We start from the raw sequence: 10,456 nt of genomic DNA, 5'->3' as shown, positions 1-10,456 counted from the left end.
CAAGAATACCCCTACTGCCGCCCCTGACAGGAACAAATGCAAGCATTAGGATTTAAACCTCTGATGGGCTGGGATGTCGCCGTTCCTCTAATCATCCAACCACATATTGGTTCGCTTTTATAAAGCTAATTTGGTGCGTACCTTTCACGGATAAAGTACCCATGCATGCACAGTTGAACGGAATTCATTGCAATTTGCAGAGAAATTTTAAGATCGATCACAAGAGCATTCGCGATCGATCATATCGACCCTTGTTTTTGTCGGTAGATGAACAGAATCGCCATAAACATAGATGATAAATAATGATTGATGATCCAAATGTTTGGGCTACTAGTTTCGGCCATCCAAAAATAAACGAGCATATTGGCCAAAGTACTACTACTGTTACAGTTTACAGTATTACTAGTACATCAAAAGCGCGATCGAACTAGCTCAGGAGGAGTACATGGATGGATTACTAGTCCCCTACGTACTACTGTACATGCATCAATGGTACAAGTACAAGGCCGCCGGCCGGGGCGCCGGGCCGGCGGATCAGAAGGACGGCACGACGCCGTAGCCAAAGTCGAGCAAGTAGGACGTGGAAGACGGCACGGCATGGGCCTCCGCGTCCACGTCGTCGCCGTCGGCGTCCTGGTCGGTGCGCTTGGCGAAGCGGCCCTTGACGCGCGGCCGCGACTCGGCGTAGGCCTTCCTGGACGCGTACCGGATGGTCTTCTCGAACCGGCGGTTCTTCCTCTTCTCCCGGTACCGCATCAGCCTCGCCACCCTGCCCTCCCCGGTCACCGCCACCGGACGCTCCGGCACCGTCAAGTACCCCATGTCCACCGGCCACGCCTGCTGCGCGCTCACCCCATGGCTCGGCGGTGCCGCGGTGTACGCGGGCATGTACGGCTGCGGCTTGGGCCGGGTGAAGTCGATCTCGAAGCTCCCGACGCCGCCGCAGATGGCCTCCGGCACCACGCTGACCTCCGATGAAGAGCCCTGAAAAATTATAGCCCTCTCGATCGATCAGCAAGTTGGTCTATGTACGGCAAGCAAGAAGGCGCGCGATCGGTTCGCGCCAAGGCAAAGGCGAGGTGACTGACGCTGTGCGCGCCGGAGGCGTTGGCCGTGTACGAGGAGCTGTAGGTCGCCGGCGGCTTGGCGCCGATCCCGCACGCGAAGTCCAGGTCCACGACGGCGGGTACGGCGCCGGTGGCGACGCCGCTGGGCACGACGCTGTCAGCGTGGGCGAAGCGCGTAAAGTCGACAGCGAGGTAGGGGTCGACGAGGTCGGAGAAGAGGTAGTCCATCTTCCGGCCCTCCTTGCCGGCCTCCACGTTGAGGTTCAGCATCCCCCCGTGTTGGTGCAGCTGCTCGGGCACGTCGTCCTGATCCGCCCGCGCCTCGCCGTCACCGGCGCCACAGAACATCATGGCCTCGGCCGCCACCGCGGCGGCCTCGGGGGAGCCGATGGGCGCGATGGGCACGCGCACGTGGCGCTCGGCGAGCGGGTTGGCGTGGTGGATGTCGGCGTCGCACACGGCGCAGAGCACGGCGGCGTCGGCCTTGCACGTCACGGCCGCGGGGCTGACCTCGCAGACCTCGCACACCCAGACGCGCTCGTGGCCAGCCCGCGCGTGCGCCGGCCGCGCGTCGCACCCCGTGCACAGGTACCCGGCGCAATCCCGGCAGTGCACCGCCGCCGGCGCCGCCCCCTCGCACGCCCCGCACCTCCTCCCCCCCACGCCCCAGTACTTGCGCAGCTCCATCATACTAGTAACTAATCTCGTAGCTTCGACAGGCAATGGCGGGTGAACGCGGTGGGAGTAGTGGGAGGGAAGAGTGATTGATCTGAGGTGAGGGAGGTGGTGGGGGAGGAGGCAGTAGATGTAATAGTGGGTGGGGGAGGGGGACGTGGCCGGAGCGGGGCACGTGGTAGGTTCGGAGCCAAGCGATGGGTTGATGCCGATATGATACAGTGGGGATTTTGGCGGGGATTTGGTGCATGTGAAAGACGGGGAGACATCGCCGTCGGCGAGCTGGCCGGCTGGCTGGGTGCTGGGTGGGTTGGCTTGGCTTTTCGGGGGAGGCAACCGATACCGGGGTACTAATCCCATCTTATCATGTCCTCCTCCATGCTCACGCTGATGGTGTCCGTGAACTGTGATGCCATTGCCGGGGAGGCAAACAGCGAGATCGCCATGCCGAGCCGGCCGTGGTGCGCGCGCAGGCCACACGCCCGGGACGCGGGGTTGGCTGATTTTGCTACCTCGGTTCATACGCGCGCGTCTCCTCTCCGGGATGTAACGTTGAACGTACTATGAATCTGGTGTGTCCGTGCCGACGTGGTATATGCCCCCGTACGTAGTACACACAAGTATCGATTCCGACCGGTGGGCCGGCACGGCACATGCATGATTGCTCCGTCGTATTCGTATCGCTGCGAAATTTCCTTTGACCTCCATCTGTATCATGGTACCCAATGCTTTGTACAAAGCATTAGCCTTTTTGTTCGAGAAAAAGGAAAATTCCATGACACCCACAATCAAAAACCAGTACAAATACGTTGCAAAAGCCTAGTGGCTAAAAGTTTGATGGGACCCGAAAAAGACGGTTGTATGACACGTATTGTACAGATTTTGTTTTAGCGAAAAAGACTAGTTCTATTACGAAAGTTCAAAGCATTTTTTTTTTTGCGGGGTAAGTTCAAAGCACTTCAAACATGACAAAAATTACGTCAAGCTTCTTGGGTCACCGAACTACCATTGACGCCGCCGCTAAAATGAGTAACCGGGGCCTATAAGATAATCAACTTCAGTATTGTGGCCCCGCCATCGTAGGTTCTCAATCAATACTTATTTGGCAGAAAATGTGCTCTTACTCATGTCCATCACTACACACAGCACGCACACAATCACATAATACCCATACAAGACAACGGTCATGAAGTTTGAATAAATTTAAAAAATATTTTGTGGAAGTGAAATACATTACATGTTCCTGCCAAAAAAAAAGGGTTGTGCTAACGTCCGACTGACCGGAAGATAAGCAACATATCCATGCGTCTACTTCTTTCTACCTAATCATGCATGCATGTAACCTTACTAGCTAATTTTGTGGGTGGTGGCAGAGAAAACATATGTAACCAGCCTTGATTAATGATTTCATGCATGCATGTAAACTAAAAGACAAAACAGATGATGTCAGCAAAAGATTCTTCCTATTTTGAAACTTTAAAATGTTTTGTAGCTCAAATCGTCGCTCCGATTTAAAATCCATTTTCACGTAAAAATTTGCCACGACGAGAGCATCGAAACAAGATCCCATGTTGGTATGTTTCGACTTCTTTTTTTTCAGGCCAAAAGTTATCATGCCCATAGTGTGCAACTTATCATGGTGTTACACTGATGTTATCAGGAATATGTTTCAACTACTTTTTTTGCGTGAGTCAAAATTTACCATGGTATTATAAGTAAATTATCCAATACCCACCGTGTACGATCGATGTCGTCCTTGGGCCACGAGGTGAGGTCCACATTCCAACATGGCATGACCCAGATAAAAAAAAACATTGCGCATTGTGCCTGGCTAGACTGGTTTAGGTAGGTGCCAGACAGTGCAGTGCTTAGGTCTATGGTGCGTAGAATACCATGGCATTTACACTGAGTTTATTGATGGTATGTTTTTCAATTTGTTCTCCCCGGATCAAAGTTACCGCGGTCTGTGGTCGACTATTACCATATTATTTACACAGAAAGGTATCGAGGTTATGTCTTCTTGAAAGAAAAAACGAGTGAAAGTTATTGTGGTGTTCGTACGTGAGTTATCAGCTTTGGTATGCGTATATTACCATATTATTTACACAGAAATTATCGGGGATATCTTTTCAACAAATTTTATTTCGGGGCCAAAAGTTACAACAGTACTTGTACCTGAGTTGTCATCTCTGTTGTCCATGTATTATCATGTTATTTGCACAGAAGTTATCGGGACACCTAGTCAAAAGTTACGTTGATGTTTGTACGTGAGTTATCAACTCGGATAGCAATATATTACCATTTTATTTACATAGAAGTTATCAGAGGTGTGTTTTCAACAACAACCCACTCCCCCTGTTTTCAACAACAGTTTCCCCCCTGGGTCAAAGTTATCATGATGTTCGTCGTAAGCTATGAAATCCATTGTGAGTAAAGTATCATGCTATTTACACAAAATTTATTAGGGGTATGTTTCCAACAACTTTCCCCCAGGTCAAACTTACCACACTGCTGTATATAAGTTATCATGTCTGCAGTATGTAAATTAACATGCTATTTACACAGAAATTACAGGGTACCTTTTCAATACTTTTTTCCGGTTCAAAGTTATCATTGTGTTTGAACGCAAGTTACCGGAACTGCGGTGACTAAATTATCATGCAATCAACATAAAAAATTTGGGGGGGGGGGTGTTCGACAACTTTTTTCTCGGGGTCAAAGTTATCACGATATTTGTATGTTAGTTATCATGTTTACGGTGCGTAAATTATCATGCTATTTACATATAGAGTTACTCGGGGAACTATTTAACCTCCCGTGGGTTAAAGTTACTTTGGTTATAACAACCTTTTCCTTTTGTTAAAGTTGCGTGGTGTTTATATCTAAGTTATCGAATCTGTGATGTGTCTGTTGCCATACTACTTATCACAGAAGTTGTCGGGGTGCACGAGCGGTGATGGTGATGCATGCATAGTTGAATAGCAAGTCCCCCCCCCCCCCCCCGAAGGACGGGGGGGACGGGACGCCCAGTTGGGAGCTCCATCGCAACCGCGAGCATCTCACCCGACACATGTCGAGTCGATCGGGACTGTCGGAAAACATAATGTATGGTACTTAACAGTTTCGCGGCTTGCGGGCCGGCGTGGCATGCTATGGGTCCCTAGCTACTTCAACACGAACCTAGTCACGCCGCCACCAGCTACGACACCAGTTGGGTGCGGCGAAACGTCCTTGACACCATACCAACTCCATGCAGGGACTACACTACCTCCCTGTTATCTTGACCATGAGGAAGAAGAAAGGCCCCCATTCACCGAACATACTCGATCGCACGTCATAGACGGTTGGCAATTGATCATAGTAGCATGTATCATACCCTCTACATAACAACCATCGGTGATCAACACCTTCCCAATTGAAACTGCATCTCTGCTCTGCTCATACTTCACTACCATGACAACCTTGCAAGCAGAGGATGAATCAGAGGGCCTCCTCCAGATCAGGGAACCAGGCGATACACGAGATACACGATACCAAACCAGTGCAGGTTCCTCCACCTCCTCCTCAACCCCCCCCCCCCCCCCCCCCCCCCCCCCCCCCCCCCCCCCCCGCCCCTCCATGAAGGTAGGAAGAGATTGGGGATTCCAGTAGGATTCGTAAAATAAGTATACGGAAAAAGCAAAGTATTTTGTTATAAGGTAGACTAGACTTGCCTTTCTATTACAACAAGTTGTTCTTGACTCACATGAGGAGGGGTGATGACGGCGGCACGCCTTGAGATCGCTCAAGTGCTTGTAATTTTGTTACTTTTGGTGTTTTTGTGATGCCATAATGGATGGTGTGCACTTCTCCTTGTTATAACTTTTAACACTCGGAATGATAGTTCTTTTTTACCCCAAAACACTTGCTTTCAGGCTTTGTCTCGGCTACACGTTTGAACTACCTGGTAGGTACTACAAAAAATAAATAACTATCACCTGCTAGGCCCTCCATCCATATAGGCCCATGCTTCCAATGCTAGAAGTAGCTTGTTCCTCAAAAGTTTTGTGCCAAAGGAAAGCATCTCCCGAACCGTTTGGCTCCTAGATTACTCCTTATAGTACTAGTACCCTGACATAGCTTAGTGTCTAAAGTCAAAATATATCATAAATAAGGGCGGCCACGGGATCTTCAGTGCTCATCACGAAAGGCTCTCTGAAAGCAACCTCTCTTGCTGGTCCTCGGGGCCGCCCAATAATTCCCAAAAGCTGGAAAGAGACAAGGATTGGCTTTATGGTTCTGACGCCGTCCGCTGCACCGGTTAGGAGATTATTAGCCGTTTTAATTAGCGGATTGATTCGATGCGTATCAACGTCACGCCAGCTCTATCGGCCACCTAAAACTGGCCTTGCTGGGGGGCAATGCCCGAAATGCTCTCCCGTAGCCCGAGCCTATCCGAACTGTAGAAAGCAACCGCCGGAAAATGGCTTGGTACCGGTGCTGTGGAAAACATTTGTTCGGATCTCGTTGCACACGCTTTCAGGAAAGGGGTTGCATACTTGCATTGCACACACGTTGCTCGTAGGCCTTATCATGAATTGCTCGAATTTGTTTTTTGTTTTGTTTCACATCACAACAAACGTCCCTTGCAAACCATGCCAGAGGCAGACCTGCCTAATGTTGCGTTGGGTCTGAAAAACTGATTGGGAATTTAAAACTAAAAAATCAACATGAATTGGGAAAAATTCTAAAAAAACTAGCTTCTAGCTGGATTCAAATATATGGTTCCGGCCCCCCTTAATATACAATTCAGGCGGGCAGTGGTTGGGGAACGGTGGGATAGATGCTGCATTTAGTTCATTGGTTAATGAAGGTCAACTTGACAAATGAGCTAGATGTATCTGGATTTAAAGGTCATCCGCGTATTTTGGGTTAGATTTGACCAAATATTTGGCTAGCAACATATAAGTCATATGACGCGAAAACGATATCGTCAGATTCATACTCAAAGGAAGTTCCCAATGATGTTAGTTTTGCTAGAAAAAATTCATATTTTGTTACTTAAAGTTACGGTGAATTTTTTTAAAGGGAAACTATATTTTGTTAGTTAAAGTTCCCATCTATATTTTACACAATTTTGACAATGATTTTCATGTATTATATGTCTACAAAATTAGCATACAGACGTATGAATAAAATAGTTTTGAAAGACAAATACGATAGTAGCATTTATACATGTTTAATCCATGTACTTGGTATATATTTGCAGTCAAAGTCCTGCATCAAAGACTGTTTTTTTTACAAAAGAAGGATGACCCCCGGCCTCTGCATCTGGAAGATGCATGCGGTCATTTTTTATTGATTATTCTCGAGAACCTTACAAAGTAGTACAACAATATGCCTAAATCCGTCATCTTGGCAACATCTTCCGCTACTCTAATCCATATGATGAAGGGGTGCAAGCTGGGTCAAATACCCAGACCACTCACCTAAGCCTTACATCTAAAGCCGAAGGCCCCGACCAAGCCACATACCTCTCACCTAAGCCTAACATCTAAGTCGTCCATCAAAGACTGTGTAAAGTCAATTACGCCTTATATTTTGGGAAAGAGGAAGTAGTAAACAATCTTGGTAAGGGATGGAGCAGAGTAAACAAGGTATCCTCGGCAGAGAAGATTTTGCACAGGAAAGAAATTATCACATGAAAAATACACTTGCTTTCGAAATGGACAAAACTTTCCTTTTGCCTTGACAGGATAATGGGCCCTTTTGGTAATAATCTCCGAAAGAGTTGGGCGAAACGGCGTGCACTGGTGCAGCGTTGTGTACTGTCGCAGTCCGGCCGGAGAATCTTGATCGCTTAATCGCGATGTAGACGCGTCGACTCGCCACGCCCCGGGGGCACAAGCGTCAACTCACGCCCGCGATGAATATGACGAACCGGATGCCGTCATTTCGGCCACCCGCTGGATCCGTTGCGGGCACCACCATGTGTCTACTGGTGCCACACGTTCTTGGTGGGCTCTGGTTCGATGGGATGTGAGAAGCTACTCAGGGTGAGTTGTCGATTTAAAGACACGCCAGTTTCTTAAAAAAAATCAATCTATTTATCTTCAATTATGCAGTACAACAAACACAAAAAATAATAAAAATTGCATCATCCGTAGACCACCTAGCAATGACCGCACGCACTGAAGCAAGTCAAACACGCGCCCCCAGCATTGCCCCTCCCTCTTCGGAGCCGTTGAAAAGTTGTTGTGATAGACAGTTGAGAAGTCGTGGTAAGGCCCCATATGATGAGTGCAGCTGAACAACTGACACCATTGAAAAGTAGCGTAGATCGAAAGGGTCCAATTTGAAGACACTTGAACGTACAGAAACTACGACCAGATCCGAGCAAATCTACCAATGACAGATTCGCCGGAGACACATGTCCACACGCCCATCGAGGACGCTAGACGCACCACCAGAACAGTGGCCAGACAGGAAGAATCTTATTCCATCTTCAGAGAGCCCCCGACGTCTCGTCTTCCTGAGCAAGACACAAAACCCTAAGTTAACTCGAAGGAACATCTAAAAACGAAGCCCTCTCACCGGCAAGTGCTGGGATCCACCATGCCGCCATGGCCCTAAGGCCACCAGAGACGAGGCGGACCGACGACGACGCCGGCGGGTGGTTGAGGAACCCTGGGCTTTTCTAGGGAAGGAGGCGGCTGCCATGCCAAGCATACATTATTATTAGAGCTCACTCATAGAGCATCTCTAGTAGATCTCGTAAAAAATCTCGCCGGCCCTTAAAATCCGGTCCGATTTACATGATACATGAAAAATTCTGACCAAGTAGATCCTGTAAAAAAGGTCCAGCCTGTAAAAAGTATGGGGCCTGCTACGCGTCGGCTGGCGGATCTTTTAAAAGATCCACCGCCTCCACGGCCGTTTGATGAGGTGTCATTCGATGGCTCAACACGGTCCTCATCACTGGTCCTCATCACTGCCACAAACCTTGTGTTGCAAAAACATTTGTAACTGGGGTCTTGTTGCAGAAACATCAGCAACAAGGATTGTGTTGCAGTGTTTTTTCATCTTTATTTTTGTTGCAACATAGATGATGTTGCGGGAGGACTTTTGCAACATGACTAATGTTGCAGAATTTTTTTACTGAAAAAGATGACGTGTTTGCGGTGTGAATCGAGAAATTTCTATAACAGAGATAATGTTGTGGGTGTACGTTTGCAACAAGGTCGTTTTTGCGGAAAAGTATAAAAAAGCATCGCCATTCGGAGCAATGACGGAGGCGGGAGGGGTGGACGAAGTGGAGCTCGGGCGTGCCCCTCGAGCGGCAGTCACGGCAGCGTGGCGGCAAATGGCGACACTTTGCAACGTCATATCGTGCAGGTGTCGGGCTGTAGAAGCTTGCCCCACTCACACTAGTGTCACGGCGGAATGATCTCGGCGATGAATACACAGGGCGAGCTCGAGGAAGCTGGAGCAGCGCAGGAAGGCGGCGGCCTCGACGGGAGCTCGGGAGGAGCATGAGAAGCGATTTCTCTCAAGGATCCAGATCATTCAACAGAGCCCTTATTGCAATGAGAGAGATTGCAACAACGGGCTATTTGCAAAAACTTGTGATGGAGGCCATGAGGCACGTGGCATGCATAGAAGGTGGCGGACGCCAGCCTGCAATCCGTCAGGTGATTTATAATGTTTCCCAAAAAGTATACATGCAGCCCGTAAAACCCTGGTGTCTCCACTATGTTTACTGGATCCGGTGCGTTTGAGGGTTCCTATCCGGTAAATTCCTCTCTCTCTCTCTCTCTGGCGCCAAATCCCTCTCTCTCAGACCGGCGTTTCCCGCGCGCACATCCACTGTTCGACTGCCTCAATGTCGAGCGCAAGGGGGGGGGTGGCGGCCGAGGGGGCCGCGGGGGCTTGTCGCCACACAAGAGAGCCTGCCATGATGACGAGGCCGGGAGCTACGCCACCCGCCACCCGGTGGAGGAATGGCACCGCGTGCAGGCGAGGGAGCGCGTCACTCTCCCGCAGCGGCGGCCGAAGGGCGTGAAGTTCGACCGCCTCCATGACATCCTTTGGCCAACCAGCAAGAACTTCCACTAGGTGGAGCGCGAGCTTACCCAGGCGAAAGAGACAGTCGCGGCCGGACAAGAAGGCGCCGCCGCGCGCCTCGAGGCAGCCAAGGAGGAGTTCGACCTCCTCTTCATCCTCTCCAACTCTGTCATGGATTTTCATCTCCATGTCAAGAAGGATGAGTAGTCTAGATTAGGTTTAATCTAGCATTTTCAAGTTTGTGCGATGAACTTCCGGTGAACTATGGTGGCGGGAACTATGTTCTATGTACTATATTTAAGTTATGCAGTATGGTATGAAGGATCTACTCTGGCGTGCCTTCCGCGGTACCGTAAAATTATTTTACAGTATCCCGTAAACGAAATTTACGATCCTGTGGTTTACATGATCTGCTAGTGAGGCTCTTCGGCCAGTTTCTGTCTGTTCGCACGCGATCAGGATGGGACCAAGCACCAGCCCGCCGGGGCAGATGATTGGTTGATCCGCCAACATCTTGGAAGAGGCCCACCTCCCCATGTTGTTAAACTTTCTTCACGTGATCTCGATCGGCATTACTTTTGAAGGAGATTTTGGGTTTGCTTCCCATGATGAGAAAGATATCCCATTATTGTCATGGGCAGATCGCTCTCAGATGTAACTTTCCAGACGAC

The 10,456-nt window shown here is 49.3% G+C and overlaps 1 protein-coding gene across 1 annotated transcript; it reads right to left on the bottom strand.

Annotated features, from left to right (window-relative positions):
* Positions 1 to 283: 283 nt before the first annotated feature.
* On the bottom strand, positions 284 to 2,117 carry LOC123149386 (zinc finger protein CONSTANS-LIKE 3). The gene is made up of 2 exons (XM_044569040.1): positions 1,089 to 2,117; positions 284 to 984 (listed from the first exon to the last, which is right to left on the bottom strand). Exons 1-2 carry the CDS (start codon positions 2,100 to 2,102, stop codon positions 535 to 537), a joined length of 1,464 nt encoding a protein of 487 aa, XP_044424975.1. The 5' UTR covers positions 2,103 to 2,117; the 3' UTR covers positions 284 to 534.
* Between the last annotated feature and the right edge of the window lie 8,339 nt (positions 2,118 to 10,456).

Source organism: Triticum aestivum, chromosome 7A, assembly GCF_018294505.1.
Source record: "Triticum aestivum cultivar Chinese Spring chromosome 7A, IWGSC CS RefSeq v2.1, whole genome shotgun sequence".
Lineage (NCBI taxonomy): Eukaryota > Viridiplantae > Streptophyta > Magnoliopsida > Poales > Poaceae > Triticum > Triticum aestivum.
The sequence above is the reverse complement of the archived record's forward strand: the minus strand, read 5'-3'. Positions and strand labels throughout refer to the sequence as shown.